Consider the following 17,494-nt stretch of genomic DNA (forward strand, 5'->3'; position numbering starts at 1 on the left):
TCTCGGGAGCAAGATCCACGTGTGGTTCCCTTCCCTGTCCCACGGGCACAAACAGCAGTGCACGCGCCCATGCAGTGACCCATCAGCACCCGAGGTGCCCGACGACCCGCGGGACTTGATGTCACTGCTCATCTTGCTGGGATAGGTTTGCTTACTGAACACGGATGTTATGGGCTGGATCATGTCCTCCCCCGCCAAATTCAAATGCTGGGGCCTAACCCCCAGGACCTCGGACGGGCCTGTATCTGGAGACAGGATTCTTACCAAGAGGTGATTAAGGTCAACGAGGTCACTAGGATGGGCCCTGCTCCGCTCTGGCTGGGGTCTTGCAAGAAGAGGGGGTCAGGACACAGACACACACAGAGGGACGACCACGTGAGGACCCGGGGAGGAGACAGCCGTCTGCATGCCCAGGAGACTGCCCCCTTCCCCGCCACATCCGGATCTGGGGCGTCCAGCCTCCAGCACTGGGGAGAATGGATGTGTGCTGTTTAGGCCCCAGTCTCTGGAGCTTTGTTAAGGCAGCTGGGTGGGGGGAGATGCCTGGGTGGCTCAGATGGTTAAGCGTCTGCCTTCGGCTCAGGTCATGATCCCGGGGTCCTGGCATCGAGTCCCGCATCGGGCTCCCTGCTCTGCTAGGAGCCTGCTTCTCTCTCTCCCACGCCCCCTGCTTGTGCTCTCTCTCTCTCTCAAATAAATAAATCTTTAAAAATAAACAAACAAAGGCTAGCTGGGAAACTAACATGAGGCTCGAGCTCCTTTCAGGTTTCTCGAGACAGATCACTGAACTGAACCCCTCAGGGAGTCGTTTCTGTGATCAGCACAAGGACACATCACCCCGTGTTATGGAAAAATACACCCCTCTGGCTATAACCCGCATCGTCTCCCTTCCATCTGATAACGTGGTGGAAAGTGCAGCATGTACGAAAATGAATCGTAAACACAGGAAGCATAAATCAAACAATCTTCCGACCCTAAAAATACTCTGGGGTAGGAAAGCACAAAGGTGCAGGAAGGGGTGGTGGCACCGAGGTGAGCGTCTCCCGGGAAACCAGCTGGGGATCTTCTCAGCCGGCTTTTCTAGTGGAAACAGAAACCCGCAGACGGCCCACGGGCACCACACAAAGTGTTCACTCCGAGCCCCACAGCCACGGGACGCCTGAGTGCTGGCGCTGTCCCGTTCCACAGCCACTCACGCACAGTGGCTTCCGCCTGCACCGCCCAGGGCCCCTGGAGCTGCTGTCCCCGCTCACCCGGGAGGCCGGGGCCCCAGGAGCAGGCTCACGAGGCGGCCTGTGGTGGAGACGTGGCCCGCCAGGCTGCAGGCCCGTGGCCCGAGCCAGGGACCCTTGCCTCAGGCGTGGGCCGGGACCGTAAGGTGGGGACAGTGGGGGCGTGCTGGGCTCGGGGGCCACGCCCACCGACACGCAGAGTGACCGGCTCTGGAGAGAATGGACAAGTCGCCGGCCCTGCACTGAGGGCCTGGCATTCTCGAGAGGAGCTCACAGGGACGCCTATAGATGAGAGATCGCAGGACAGCCAAAAGGAGGCAGCACGGACACCCCACATCTGCTGGGGGGACCCGGAGGAAGGGGACATCGGGTCACCTGCAGAACGTGACAGATAGCACAGCCTCTCTGGGGACAAAGGATCAAGGGGGCTGGCAACCCTCGGACCCCGCTCCCCGGGGAGGACACTGGGCCACCATGGAGCACCGCTGTGCTCAGACGGGGTGACACCGTGTGGAGCCCGGCTCTGGGGACTCGCGGCGGCAGCCCTGGGCAGAGGACATGCGGGTGGGCGGCTGCACTTAGCAGTGGGGGTCGGGACACACTTGGGTGCAGAATCTCTATCACTGATGGCATGTGGGGCAGACAGCAAGTGCACACTCGGCATCTGGGGGAGCTAGGGGGTCCCAGAAGCCAGCACAGTGGACGCTGGCGGGCTGGCAGACACGAGGGGGGGCCTGGGGCCCAGGCGCGCCCACGTGAGCCAGGGGCAGCTTGGACCTGCAGGGGAGACGGGGAGCGGGAGGTGTGCTGAGGGGTGAGAGCCAGGGGCCAGCCGCTCAGCCGGCTGCAGGCAGGGGCCGGCCAGGCTCTGAGGGCCGGCCAGGAGCACAGCGGGCTGCAAGCCAGAGACCGGGGCAAGAGAAGCCTCCGGCAAAGACAGGAGCATCTGCCAGGGTAGGGTCTCTGGGTGGTGGCCAGAGGCCAGGGGGACGGGAGGGAGGAGACCCAGAGAGATCTGGAAGGCCGGCAGTCGGGAGACCCACACCAGCACAGTCTCGTCCCCTCCCCTGCTCCCTCCCCGAAGCCCCCTCCCCGTCTGTTCCATCTGCACTCCAGGCCCCGAGGTGAAGCACAGAGGGGCGAAAGGAACCCCGGACAGGGTCCCACGCTCCTGGGACTGGCCCGCCCCAACCCGTCCTCCCACCTCCTAACGCTCGTGTCTGGCCCCCGCGAGTCCCCCGAGCAGGGTTCTCGCTGCCATTCATCCCTTGTTCCCTGTGACCGTGGGCCTGACCCCCGATGACACGGTCTGTGGGCCACGCGGCACAGAGCCACAAGGACCCGTGAGATCCCATGGCCCGTTATCAGCCGCAGAGCCCGCTCCGGACCATCCCGGCTTCCGGCCCAGCCAGGCGTCCTCGCCACGGGGACCCAGGGGCCCCATGCCTCCTCCTGCACCTCACACACCTCGTGAGTGCAAGCTGGGAACGAAATTTCCCGAGAAGGGCCATCAGATCACCCTTTCGGACTTCCTGCCGTAGCAAAGGAGGCCCTGGGAAGAGCCAGATGCCACACAGAGTCCCCTCCCTGCCGCTCGACCAAATCCAATTCTAGGTAGACCTGAGAACCACGTGGGCCACATACACGCAGTGACAGGCACCTTTCCTGCAGCTGAGGGCCCAGAGGCGTCCTCTGCGTCTGAACACAGCGTGGGCAACAGCATCCCAAACGCACAGGACAGCTTCTGGCTAGAGGGGCCGCGCGTCCGCAAGCTCGCTGCGTGCCCAGGGCTGGCTCCCAGCACGTGGGCGCCAAGTCCAAGGGCCTCCCGCCGCGCCCCCCCACCCCCGCCTCCCCTCCGGGACCCGCCGCCACCCAGCTCCCGAGGGCCACACCGGGCCCCCTCCAAATGCCCCCACACCACCTGCTCAGACCACAGAGCAGCTGACCTGCTCCAGACGTCTCCTCAGACCTCGAGGGGTGGGGCAGACACACAGGAAGGCGCTCAGGCTGGGGCCTGCAGGGGAGCGGGGCTTCCAGGGGGGAGGCCAAGCCCCCACCCACACTCACCAGTGGCCTCACCCCACACCAGCTCACCTAACCCCCCTAACCCCGTGGAGGTCCTCACGTAGCAGAAGGGGGGGCTCAAGCTCACAGAGGCAGAGTGATCTCTGAGGCCACCGGGACCCTGCAGGCTGCAGACCTGGTGGGCACCTGGATGCGGGGCTCAGGGCCAGTCCCCGGGGAGCACGGCCACTCCCCACGTGCTACCGCTCACACACACCTTCAGGCCGCCCAGCTTTCCACCAAGGCCAAGTTCTGGCCCCTCCACCCGCCCCGCTCCTCAGGCTCGCGCTCCTACGGGGCGACCTCCAGGGTAAGCAGTGTGGTCCCAGGACCCTGAAAAGAGCCTCAGGAACACCAGCTTTCCCACAAGAGAACCACAGGCATCCCAGCCTTCACAGTCTGGCTTCGACCTCCGAGGACAATGAATCGCCGCCAGGACGTCTGAGCGCCCCCAGCAAGCCTCTGGAGCCTCGAGGCCTGGGGACCGTTGTGCTCCCAGCCCGGTGCCTGCACCCCCTCGCAAGTCCCTTCCGCCTGAAGCCGCCCGCCTGCCCGCCTCACCCAGCATGGCCCATCCTGGGACCCGTCTCCCACAGCAGGTCCGCCGCCCCCCCCCCAGGCTCCTCCGGGACAAAGATGTCACCCTGTCCCTCCCTTCCTTCCTGTGCTAGGGCCCCACACAGAGACCTAGAAAGCTCAAAACATTCAAAACAGGACAGTTGCGTAAGTAAATTCCCGGTACGGAAGGAAGGAGGGAGGGGATGGGGATGGGGAAGGGAGGGGAGGAGGAAGGAGGGTGGAAGGAGGAAGGAGGAGGGGTGAGGGCCCCAGGCCACTGGACTGGCCACCCCACTGCCTCATGAAGACCCTGCAGCCACCAGCCCACAATCGGGGGGTGGGGGACGCTCCCCCGCGCTTGAGAGTCACCTTCCACGTCTCGGGGCTTTGGCCACCTCCCTGGGGTCCTCGCAGCAGGGAGCACCCATCCTAGAGACGCCGCCTCCAGAAGCGGGTGCACGTCCTATCAGCATCCCCGCTAGCCTCTCGTGGCCTCTCTGGGTCCCTTGGCCTCCTTGAAAGCTGGAACACTAGACCCAGTGCACGGAGCTGTCCAGCATACAGCCAGTGCCCAGTAAGAGCTCAGCCCGTTGGCCAATCATCGGGTCCTGGGAGATGCGCCCAGGGGCCACCTGGGCAGAATGCAGAGACACACCGTCCCCCCTCTCTCTCGGTGTTCTGACCAAAGGAGGAGGCTGGGAGCTGCTCTGCAGAACATCCTAGAAGACAAAGCTTTCTCCTTGGGGACAGTGCAACACAGTGAGCAAATGGGCTGAAGAAATGCATCCGCCACCCTACATACACCTCAGCTCTGCCCCCCGTGGCCTGAGGACACCAGCCCCTTCATCTCGAGGTCCTCAGGGACGAGGGACATGCTGTTTGTCTCACGGGGACAGTGGGCTCCCCCACTGTGGGCTGAACACAGAGGTGGGACGTCTACACCCAGACACCAACTTTCTCGACCCCACTAACCCGCCTTTTGTGAGAACTCGGGATGGGCCGACCCCTGAGAAAGGATGTGAAATCCAAATGTTTACGGGACATTAGTAAGAATCTTCATCTACATCTTGTCAGAGGCCCCCCAGGCCCTGGAAACACTACAGGGAATTACTCCTACGTATGTGGGAAGGTACAGGGGCCTCAAGGCTTCCCGTGTGCCAAATTCCTCTAAATCATGTTAGATGTACAATTTTTTTCTATATTCAAGACAGAAAAAAGGGAAAAATGTATTAGCTCATCTCATCCAAGAAGCAGAACCCCCTGGAACTGAAATTATCTGGAGAAATCACCGTGGAGGCCATTCACCAAGCCATGACACACCAGCTGGATTTCACACGGGGGCCACTAAGGACTCGCGGGATCGCACATATGGTTGGGGAACGGGGACCCTCGAAAGCGCAGGGGCCGAGCTAGGACTCGCATTTCGGAGAGCACACAGCGAGTGGCCCTCTCGATTCCTTCTGCCCCTTCTAGTAAAACGGCTTTCTCAGAAAATAAGCCAAATGCCCGACGATCAAGGCCACCTGCCACGCTTCCCACGGGCTTCACCAAGGATGAGGGACAGGTGCACACTCACCATGATGTCCCCTTTCAGCAGCTGGGCAGGCTCGATGGCGATGTAGATCCTGCTCTGGGTTTCCGGGCCAACGTTGCTTCGGGACACACAAGAAGGTAGAGCGTGATGCAATTTCATGATTTAACGGAAAGAATCCCCTTTGAGAAAAGCGACCGCACAGCTCAAACTCGGAGAGGACACAAAATATCCCGCGTGGCTCAGGAATGCACCTCCCGGGGGTCTGTCCAGCATGCGGAGCGTGCACGTCTGTAAACAGCTGACCGCATCACTGAGAAGGTGCCACCCACGTGGCGGGTCCGCCGTGAGTCCAGACACATGACAACAGCTCGTTCCGACCCTACCACTCACTCACGTTCTATTAATGTCCACAAAACACTGATGCAAGCAGACAAGAAAGCAAACCAGGAAAGCCCAGAGACTCGTACAAATTCTGAGGGCACGTGTCTGCCCGTTGCCGAAAATGCGCAGGGGACAGAAAGGCACACCATCAGGGGACTCTGGTGTGCAGGCCTCCCCTCCCTCCAGGCTCCATGTCCACACCCCTTCCTGGAGCCAACCGTGCACCTGCCGCCCACCGGGCACCCCCCGCCCGACGCCCCCACACCTTCCCGTGGGACAGGCGGCTCCGAGAGGTGCATTTCCAGGGAGCACAGCACTTACTAGATCCCGGACGTGTACACGGGCTGCATGGCTTGGTAGAGCTTCAGAAAGGGCCGGCACACTGAAAGACAGAGTTGTCTGTGAGACGCAGGACCGGACGGACAGATGGCAGTTTGACAAACAGCAAGAGAGAGGCGTCCTGAGGCAAGGTGACCCCATGCTGCGTCCGCGCTTTGGGGAAGCGGCAATGGCGTTGGACCGCAGAGTAACGGATGGTGGGGCTCCTGGGGAAAGGTCCTGCTGCCCCTCCCTGGGCCCCCGCACACGGCGACCAGCATGCTTGGACGGGGAAGGGAGGGAAGGCAGGCCCGTAAAGCACAGGGTCCGGACGGGCCAGCAGGTCTGGAGACACTGCTGTGTGTGGACACTCACCTCCGCCCGCGTCGAAGTTGGGAGTGCCGTGCAGGATGACAAAATGCAGGAACAGTGGCGAGGCGTTCATCTTCACCGACCCCGACAGGAGCCCGCTGAGAAACTGCACGTACCTGCAACGGACAGCGGCTCAGGGCTCCCACAGGTGCCCCCACGGCTCTGAGCCCACGTGGGCCTGCCTGCGCACAGAGGTCAGAGTCTGCTACCCCGGGGTACTGCGAGGGGACCCAGCCCCACTGCCCACAGCCAAGGGGGTCTCGACCTCCACGTCTGACCCTGGAGAGCACAGCCCAGGCACGCGACCCTGCGGGGATCCCTGGATGCCCCCCACGGAACGTGGCCGAGCGCCCAGTGCAGAACCACAGGTCCTATGCTGGCTCTGCTCCCACACCGCAGGCAGCCCCTCTGCCCCCAACCCAGAGCCACACAGGGTCAGGCCACGGGGCTGTCACGGTCCCCCCCAGAGCCACATGGGGTCAGGCCACGGGGCTGTCACGGTCCCCCCCAGAGCCATGCAGGGTCAGGCCACGGGGCTGTCACGGTCCCCCTCTCCCGTGAGCACCTCACCCCGCTAAAGGCAGCGGGGTCACTCTGCCCTCACCTCCCACCCCATGGGGAGACCCCGGCGGGCTCTGTGCCGCTCATGGCCGGGGGCCTATCGCCAAGCAGACGTGGGTTTTGTGATGTGGTAAAGGTCACCCTGAGGCTTATAATCAGCATGCCTGTGACCAGAAAGTTCATTAAAGAAAAGCTAACCCATCCCCCTCCCGACCTCACCACTCCTAAGAGACAGACGCATGACAAAGGTCATCCGTGTATTTATTTCTATAAAGCATGTGGACAGAGTGGAGACTGCACCCTTGTCCCCTCCCTCCAGCCATGACGGTCATGTCCACGGCTAAAGCTTTACGTCGATGAGCCCAAGCTCAGCACAGGGCCCATGGCTCTGCGTGCCCAGCCACGGGCCTGCTCCCCGCCAGCCCGGGACGCTGACCCAGAAGCAGCACGTCGCACCCCCCTAACAGTCTCCAGGGCCCACAGGCAGCTAGCTGACGATCAGCAAGCCCCAAACACAGAGCCGGGCAGCCAGAAGCCGCCCCCTACCACGTGCCCGCATGCTGCTCGGTCCGCGCACACCGCCAGCCCCCGGGCGCATCGCAGCGTGCTAGGGACACTGGATCCACAACCCACGTATCTCCCCTCTCTACACCCCGATTTTACTCCAGTGTCCATGTCAGGGAGGGGTGAGAAGACGTTTCACAGAGAAACACACGCTGAACGTTTATGAATTGTCCACTGGGGCGGCCTCGTCCTGCTGTCCACAAAAGCAGCACACACGCAGATGCCCTCTCAGAACACGCACGTCCTCCGCAAGCCGACGCGGCAGCTGTGGCCGGAGCCCGCGGCCTGGCTAGCGGAGGCCGGACACGGAGGGCCGGTAACCAGGCCACGTGTGTTCATGGCCCCCAGGAAGCGCCTGTTGCACCCAAGAAAAGCAAAGCAATTCCCGGGTGAAGACAGGAGGAACAAAAGAAAAGGAAAGGCTCGCGCCTCCGGTTCATCCAGCCCACTGGGAACGCGGGGTTCACCTGCGGCGAAGGGGGTGGGAACCTGAGCGTTCCCCTAGCACACAGCGTAGGCACCCTGTTCCAAACAGCTCCTCGGCCTCCCACCCTCTCCTCTTTCTTTGGAGGAAAGGAACTCCCTGTGATGAGTTTTCCACGCCTCATCTCAACTAGCAAGAAGGTGCAGGAACCGCGCGTGTCCAGGCGGGGGGCTAACTGCACAGCACGTGCATCACTCCGTGCCAGCAACGCGTTCCTTACCACCAGTGACGAGAGCCGAAATTTATCGTGGGAATTTCCTCGAATCTCCCTAAACACGTGATCCGCACCTGACACCGCTCAGCTCTCCCTGAACACGTGTGCACATGCGCGCATCAAAGCTAGCATGACCACGTCACGTGGCTCAGCAGGAAGAGCCACTGTAAGGGCACATCTTTTCCTGAGCCTTCCTGTCTTCACCTCCACGGTGCTCACGGGGCGCACAGATGGCGGGGAGACGCGGGCTGGGACCCAAGCTTGCTGGTTACCTAGTATTGTTCCCCAGCGCTCCCATCCCTGGCTGTGGCAGGAGGCCCAGCGGGAGGGCCACCCTGGCTCCAAGCTCGAGAAACCCATGGGCCGCAGTGGGCATGCTCCCCGAGGAGAGAGGACAGGTGCCTGCTCCCTTGTATCTGCCCTGTCTCCCGTGCACGTGCTCTTTCAGACACACAAGGCATCATGTCAAAAGCCAAATAAAGCTATACTGGGAAATATCCGGCTATCAGACACACCCAGGAATCCTAGTCTCTGCAGGCCCACACCTTTTACCAGGCAGGGTCGGACACGAGAATGACCCCATCGCAGGCCTCCTCGGGATCCCCTCTGCCCCGCAGCCCTGGGAAGGCCAGCTCGTAAGCCCAGTATTAAATAAGTGAAGGCTTGGAGGAGGCTTGCTGTTGAGGCCCCAAGCGTCCCAGGCCACAAACCCCCAGCAAGCTAATTTATTCACTCTTGCCACGAGACCCATTTGAAATGGGTTTCTCGAGCTCAGTCCCTCGGGGTAGCAGGGACCACAGGGAGGGTTCCCATCACAGCATTTATCCCACAAATGTGACCATCCTGGGCTCCTCTGGACTCAAAGCGCCTCCAGATGTATCGTATGCACTGACTCAGTCATCTACCTACTCGATAATGGTTTGTGAGCATCTGCCATTGCAGGAGCTGGGTGGATAGCATTCCTCTCATCTGCGGGTGCAGGAAGATTTGCCAAGGAAGGCAGAATAGAACCCACGCCACCGTTCCACATTGTAAATGCTATAGCTTCTGGTGCACACAGACAGGAAGGGCACGTGAAAGCCGTGGGCTTGCTACGGTGAGAAAATGCTCTTCCGTGTTCTACACTCTTGCACCGCAATTACAAAGCTCTAGTAAGTCGTAACAGCAAAAAGAAGAAAATAAGGCAAACATTCTTCCCTGGTGGGTGCTGAGCATTTTGAGTGGATGGAAAGAAGAAAAATCATATGACGGTCTCAATAGACACAGAAAAAACAAAATACAACATCCATTTAGGATAAAAAGTCACAAAGCGGGTATAGAAGGAACACCCCTCCACATAGTAAAGGCTGTGCATGACAAACCCACAGCTAACACCATACTCAATAGTGAAAAACTGAAAACTTTTCCTCTAAGATCAGGAACAAGACAAGGATGCCTGCTCTTACTACTTTTAATCAACGTAGTGTTGAAGTCCCAGCCACAGCAATCAGACAAGAAAAAGAAATGAAAGTCATCCAAATCAGAAAGAAAGATTTCAAACTGTTACAGTTTGCAAATGACATGATATTATACACGGAAAACCCTAAAGACTCCCCTCAAAAACTGTTGGAATAAATGAAATTAGTAAAGTCACAGGATACAAAATTAATATACATGAATCTGTTGCATTTCTATATAATAATGCACTACCCCCCCAAAAATGAAGAAACAACCCATTTACAATAGCATCAAGAAGAGTGAAATATCTAAGAATAAATTTAACCAAGGAGGTGAAAGACCTGTGAACTGAAAACTATAAGACATTATGGAAAAAACTGAAAAAGACACAAACGGGAAAATGCTCCATCCTCATGGATGGGAAGAATTAATACTGTTAACATCGATCTATAGATTCAATGCAATGCATATCAATATTCCAATGGCATTTTTCACAAAAATAAAAAGAAAATGAAATTTGTATGGAACTGGGGAGCCTGGGTAGCTCAGTGGGTTAAGGGTCCTACTCTTGATTTCATCTCAGGTCATGATCTTAGAGTCATGGGATAGAGCCCCGCATCGGGCTCCACACTCTGCAGGGAATCTGATTGAGATTCTCTCCCTCCCTCTCCCTCTGCCCCTCCTAAAATAAGTAAGTAAACTCTTTAAAAGAAATGGGCAAAAGAACTCTGGAAAACAGTATGGAGGTTCCTCAAAAAGTTGAAAATAGAGCTGCCATACAATCCAGCAATTGCACTACTGGGTATTTACCCCAAAGATACAAATGTAGGGATCCGAAAGGGTACGTGCACCCCGATGTCTATAGCAGCAATGTCCACAATAGCCAAACTGTGGAAAGAGCCAAGATGTCCATAGACAGATGAATGGATAAAGAAGATGTGGTGTATATATATACAATGGAATATTATGCAGCCATCAAAAGGAATGAGATCTTGCCATTTGCAACGACGTGGATGGAACTGGAGGGTATTATGTTGAGTGAAATAAGTCAAACAGAGAAAGACATGTATCATATGATCTCACTGATATGAGGAATTCTTAATTGCAGGAAACAAACTGAGGGTTGCTGGAGTGGGGGGTGGGGTGGGAGGGATGGGGTGACTGGGTGATAGACACTGGGGAGGGTATGTGCTATGGTGAGCGCTGTGAATTGTGCAAGACTGTTGAATCTCAGATCTGTACCTCTGAAACAAATAATGCAATATATGTTAAAAAAAGAAGAAGAAGAAGAAGAAGGTAGCAGGAGGGGAAGAATGAAGCGGGGGAAATCGGAGGGGTAGACGAACCATGAGAGACGATGGACTCTGAAAAACAAACAGGGTTCTAGAGGGGAGGGGGGTGGGGGGATGGGTTAGCCTGGTGGTGGGTATTGAGGAGGGCACATTCTGCATGGAGCACTGGGTGTTATGCACAAACAATGAATCATGGAACACTACATCTAAAACTAATGATGTAATGTATGGTGATTAACATAACAATTAAAAAATTTTTTTAAAAAATGGGCAAAAGATCTGAATAGACATTTTTCAAAAAAGACATCCAGATAGCCAACAGACACATGAAAAGATGCTCAGCATCACTCATCATCAGGGAAATGTAAATCAAAACCACAATGAAGTATCACCTCACACCTGTCAGAATGGCTAAAATCAACACGGAAAACAAGAGGTGTCGTCAAGGATGCGGAGAAAGGGGACCCCTCGTGCACCGTTGGTGGGAATGCCAACTGATGCAGCTGCTGTGGACAACAGTATGGAGGGTCCTCAACAAGCTAAACATAGAAATACCATATGGTCCAGTAATCCCACTACTGGGTTATTTACCTGATGAAACAAAAACACAATCTGCACCCCGTGTTCACTGCAGCAATACTGACTGTAGCCCAGATATGGAGGCAACCCAAGCGTCCACCTGTTGATGGATGGATGGATGGATGGATGGATGGATGGATGGAGGTGTGGTGTTATATATATCACAGAATATGAATCAGCTATAAAGAGAGGATGAAATCCTGCCATCTGCAACAACGTGGATGGACCTCGAAGGTACTACGCATAGCAAAATAAATCAGACAGAAAAAGACACTTATATGTGGAATCTAAAAAACAGAACGAATGAACAAACAAAGTAAGCTCAAGAGCTCACAGATGCAGAGAATAGAGTGGTGGTTGCCAGAGGCAGGGGTTGCTGGATGGGCAAAGGGAGAGAAGGAAGACGGGCGGGGCGGGAGGGGGGAGGAGGACAGGGGGCAGGGGGAGGGGAGGAGGGGTGAGGGGAAGGAGGGAGAGGAGATGGGTCTGACCACAAACAGGCCCAGACACTGGGAACTCCCAGGATAAAAGGAGGAGATGCCCCTTGCAGCCTGGAAATCCCTTTCCCAGATGGAAATATCGAGGCCCGGCTCCTGATCAAAACACACCCGTGACCGGCCTCCTGGATGCGGAACCCTCCATCTCCCCTCCATCTCAGCCACGCCCGCGGGCACCCGGGGGAGCTGATGGAAGGGTCAGGCGCACAAGATGGGAAAGCATCCTGGCAACCATCTTGACGATTCTTGGCCAATTCCTCGCTGTTCGCTTTAAAATGAAAGTGCGGTGACTACATGCTTGGCTCCATGTCACCTTGTGCAAAGACCTGGGTCTGGGAGGAGGGCGGCTAGGGCCTTCCTCAGCCGGGCCTGGAGGGTGCATGGGCCCACCTGGAGGCGCACGGCAGGAGGAAGTCTGCTCCCCAGGGCCCTTCGCAGCACCGACTGAGCATCTCCCAGGGGGCCGAGCCGAGCTCCAAGAGGGGGTGGTGGGCGGGCCAGGGAGGCCAACGTGAGGACAGGGCCCCGGACCTCAGGGGCTGACAGCCTAGGGCAGGAGTCGGCCAAACACAAACCTGCCCATGAGGCCACATTCACTCCCGCGTTAGGTCCGCCGCCGCCATGACGGGAGACCACGTGGCCTGCGAGGCCCAGAGCAGCCACTCGCCAGCCCGTTACAGACACGGTGTGCCGACCCCCGGTCCAGCAGACGGAACCCAGTTCCAACATCATGGCATGAATCCATAGCGGCCCTGAGCGTGGAGAACCCAACGTGGAGCGTGGAGCACGTGGGGGACTCCTGGATCCACCTCTGAGAGCCAGCCAGGGCCAGGGGCTCCCATGCCACCCACGTGCACGGGGGCTCTTCTTCACTGCTGGGCACCCACCAGCCCTCCCCACCGCCGCTTGGCGGGCCAGGGGAGATGGCCCTTTTGTCCCCACTTTCTGAAACGGAAAATCTCACTGTCCCGTTTGCTCTGGCTCGGGGACACATACATACCGTTTCTGGGAAGGCTGCATTAAAGCTGAAACTTTATCATCATAGAACTTCTTCATCGCAAACCTGTCGAGGGCCTGGTCGGCACTGAGAAAGGAGAGAGAGAGACGCAGCATTCAGGGTGGACGCCGCGGGTGGTGGGCTGACGGGGACAGGTGCTGTGGCCCGCAGGCCTGGAACGCCGGCCAACACAGCGGCACCCTCTCTCCTTCCTGCAGGCGGGCACGGGGCTGGCATCCTGAACTGTTCCATTGCCACACCGGCCCCATGACAGCAGGGAAGCAGCAGAGGGCTCTGCGTGAGTGTCGGGATCCCGAGGGTTTGGGGCACACCCGGAGACCACGGTTAGTGACAGCCAGCAAGCCCCGGGGGCCAGCTCGGGACCCGCAGGGAGTCACGACTCTCAGCAGGCCTGAGGGGGTCAGACGGCGGCAGCTGATGAGGGTGGCGAGCTTCCAAGCCCTCATGGCTGCACATCACGGTCCTCAAGTTTCAGCCACAGGCAACCCTGCTCCCCAACGACCCAAAGCCCACAAGCAGAGTGCACTCAGCAGGATCCTCAGCAGACCCAGTAGCCGGGCATTCACGGGTCTGCCTGATCTGACTTCAGATGTAAGAGGTCGCAGTAACTGAGTCTTGTTTGAGCCCAAAGCTTCCCTGAAAATCTGATGGCAGTTGGGCCCTCCCCTTGCAGCATGCATGCATGCACCCCTGCAGAACACGGGGATTCACCACGTGCGTTTGTCCTGGGCTGCACTGGCGGGGCTGTCCCAGAAAGAAGGTCCCCTTCAGCACTGAGCATTCACCATATCGAGGGCGTTATGTTTCTAAGCTGAAACGTGCCCACCCTCACTTGTACGCATTCCTCTTCCCGGAGCTCACAGGTCTTACCAAATGCTGACAATGCATTTCTGGCCCGTGTGTGTGTGTGTGTGTGTGTGTGCGTGCGTTCAGAACATCACTGTCAGCATTAGGAGTGTTCCCGCTGACGGTCTCCCTGAACGCTCGTCTCCAGGGTGCCGACCCAAGAGCCTTCCTGCTACTTGCTGATTTCTAGTTTCTGATGCAATCCCGAGCACGGTTAATGGCAGAGGTTTTAGAAATGCGTGCTCCCCGTCACGGCTTCTGGGAATGTCATCTAAGCGGGGAAGCGGAGAAATGATCGAGGACACATGTATGTGTGAGAGGCTGGTCATCACGGCAGGCTCCGAGCAGGGAATCACGAGAAGCTACCTCGACGGGGACAATCCACCCATGCCTAACGACCTAACACCGCCTCCACACACGGGGCCGGGCCGCCACCTCTACGAGGCCGGGGCGCACGTTCGGGAAAGAGTGGTGATTGAGAAAAACAGGGTGGAGCCACGCTGCTGGGGCGGAAATGTGAGGGCGACGCCGAGCAGCGTCCGCACGTCTGGGCTCAGCTGGGGGACTCGGTGTGAGCAGCAACCTCAGGCTCTGGCGCACACACAAACCCTTATTATCACCGAGAAGGGATCTGGGTTTCACAGGCGCTTGGGTTTCCTCCCTGGCAGGCACCAGCTCCACAGTTTGTGTCCAGAGAAAACACTTGGAAAGTCAGATTTCGCTCCTTGCTGCTGGCAAGGGCAGGATTTATCGGCTAATGTGAACAGAGCCTGTATGTCCTGAGAGTGGAGCGGCCCTTGCCTCACAATGCAGCCATTGAAACGACAGGGTAAATGCAAACCCACAAAGAACGGTATTTCTGGACTGGATTTCAGTGGGAGTGAGATGTGTGCTTGGGGCGCTGTGCGTCTGGGGGCACCGTGTGTCCGGGGGCACCGCGCATCCGGGGGCACCGTGTGCCTGGAGGCACCAGGGTTTTCGGGGCACCGTGCCGAGCCCCCCCAGTGCCAGCAGGTTCCCACCAGCCTTGCTGTGCCCGCCGTCCCAGCCTCCTGTGGGCAGGTCCCCTGGTGGCTCTTCCACCTCCTGGGGACCAGACGAGACCGGGCTTCCTGCTCACAGGCCGGGAGACCATGAGCACGCCTGAGCCTCGGTCTTGTCACCTGTAAAGTACGAGTGGTGACAACTGCCGCCTGGGTTACCCCGGAGGACTGAGGGAGAAAAGACAATCTGCAGAGCACTTCCCGGAGACCCAGGGCACGCAAAGCACGGCGGCCGTGGCCACTCGGCTTTACAGGGTAGAAGGCGCTCAGTGAGACCGCGCAGGTCTTGCTTTCAGTACTGGTCCCGTCCACCCCTACGGTTTCTGTTAGAGATGGACAGTGCGCTCACTTTACTTCCGCCGCCGCCACCGAAACGTCACATGAGGCAGACAGAGCCGCACATCCTCGGCTGGGGCTGGTTTCCCGGCCGAGCCTCCCCACCCCGAGACCTGCCGGCACCCCTGGCAGCGCGGACGCCCCACGTACCTGGCCGAGACGTTGGTGAAGTGCATGTAGGATGATATGACCACGCCGATGCGTCCCTTTCCGCCCTGCAGGAGACAAAAGAGGGACTCGGTTTCTCTCGACTCCCATGGCAGAGGTGGAAGGCTCATTCGCTCGGGATGACAAAGAGCTTGCTGGGGAGCCACCTTCAGCTTCCTCTGGTCCTGGCTCCGGGGGACGGCCTTACCCAGCCCAGCAGGCAGCGGACACGCCGGGAGCCCACGGCAGGAGCCAGTGCCGCCTGGGGCATCTGTGGGCGCCCCGAGGGCAGATCTGCACAGAGGCGGCCAGTCAGCTCACCAGGTCCCACCGGGGCCACAAGAACGTGCTAGGGAGGAAGCACTTAGCGTGATTTCATTACAGGTGACAGAGACCTGAACACCCGCCTCAGGAGCTGAGGGCTCTGAGTGCACGCAGCCCCGGAGAGCCCAGAGGGCATCACCCTGCTGCCCCCGACCCCGCCCTGCCCAGTTCCACCGGGACCACGGCCCCGACATGCAGGGCTCAGCCCGCGACCACAGATAGACACGGCCCAGATGGGAAGCTGCCAGAACCCCAGGCCAACGGGAGCCACAGGAGGGGGTGTGTGGAAGCACCACGGCCGTGACAGGCCACCCACACCCAGAGCCGCGGACTGCCACCTTCTGGAACATACTGCCAAGACCCAGATCAACGGTCAGCAAACCACAGTCCACAAGCCACTTCTGCCCACCCCGGGTCCTGCAACCTGCAAGCCACGAGTTGTCATGTTTTAGAACAAGTGAAGAAGAATCAAAAGAATCAGAAGAATACCCTTCCGTGACACACGAAGCACCGAAAGCTCAACCGTCACAGTCCACAAATAAAGTCTGACGGAACACGGCCACGTCTGTCTGTTCAGGCGCATCGGGGGCTAGATCCACAGGCAATGGCGGGTGTGAGCAGTTACGACGAGACCCTGCAGCCCCCAGAGCCCAAACTATCTGCTGTCTGGGTTTTTCATGACGAGTTAGGCAAGCCAGAGAGAGGAGCACACGTGCTCGTCCCCACGTCTGTCCTGGAAAAGAAACAGCTGAGCAAACCCAGTCCACACTTCCGAGGGGCCCACGACGGTGTGTGACCGTCACCCAGAGCACACGCCTCTCTGTCCCATGCACGTCAGGCTACGAGCAAACACCTCCTCTGTCACGTCGGGCGCGCGTGGGGCACACGCAGCTGCCACGCTCAGGCAAGTCCCTGCGTTTCTGGTGACTCCTGAGAGGCCGAACTCGAGCAGGACCGTCAGAACCACTGACTGCACCACTTGCCGAGGGGGTGGCCTTCCCCAGTGACTCAAAACCAAACAGCATGGGGGACGAAGCCTTCCAGAGGAGCTGCCGGCTAGATCCGCTCAGCCAGTCGCCAGCAGGTGGAGGTGAGGGGGCCCGGCGCAAAGTCGCACAAACCCGCCCTGCGTAGCGGACAGGAGGGCAAGGCCGTCCCCATGCTGGGCCTGGGTCTGCCCTCCCCCCGGCCAGGGGCCCAGCTCCGCTCCCATTCCTGGCACACGCAGCAGGCAGCGCACCTTCCTCGGAGCTCACGGGTTTGGGCAGATGATGCTGATCTCACCCCCGCCATGAGCTAGATGCACTTCTGTTAATGTTGACATCTGGAAGGTCACGTGAAGTGAAGACTTCTCTCTCAGGGCACGTTTTCTAGAACGTCTCGGGAAGGGCTCGCATGTCCCCAGAACGGAGCAAGAGAGGAGCAAATAGTTTTCAAACTCCCGACGTGCTCCTGATAAATCCCGCTAACAAGACTTGTCCCGGGGCGCCCGGGTGGCTCAGTCGGTGAAGCGTATGCCTTCGGCTCGGGTCATGATCCCGGGATCCGGGGATCGAGTCCCGCATCGGGCTCCCTGCTTGGCGGGAAGGCTGCTTCTCCCTCTGCCACTCCCCTCCTCCTCGTGCACATGCACCATGCACACACGCTCTCTCAAATAAATAAAATCTTTAATTTAAAAAAAAAAAAAAAA

The 17,494-nt window shown here is 58.6% G+C and overlaps 1 protein-coding gene across 1 annotated transcript in view; it reads right to left on the reverse strand.

Moving 5' to 3' along the window:
* TNS3 (tensin 3) overlaps positions 1-13,112 on the reverse strand; it is a 100,810-nt gene extending 87,698 nt beyond the window's left edge. Inside the window, exons 1-4 of the mRNA XM_021703727.2 lie at positions 13,091-13,112; positions 6,466-6,578; positions 6,094-6,154; positions 5,434-5,509 (exon numbers count right to left, since the gene is read on the reverse strand). Of these exons, the coding sequence (XP_021559402.2) occupies positions 5,434-5,509; positions 6,094-6,154; positions 6,466-6,578; positions 13,091-13,110 (270 nt within the window). The 5' untranslated portion in view covers positions 13,111-13,112. The remainder of the gene's footprint in view (positions 1-5,433; positions 5,510-6,093; positions 6,155-6,465; positions 6,579-13,090) is intronic.
* Positions 13,113-17,494: the final 4,382 nt, after the last annotated feature.

Source organism: Neomonachus schauinslandi, chromosome 12 (genome assembly GCF_002201575.2).
Source record: "Neomonachus schauinslandi chromosome 12, ASM220157v2, whole genome shotgun sequence".
Classification (NCBI taxonomy): domain Eukaryota; kingdom Metazoa; phylum Chordata; class Mammalia; order Carnivora; family Phocidae; genus Neomonachus; species Neomonachus schauinslandi.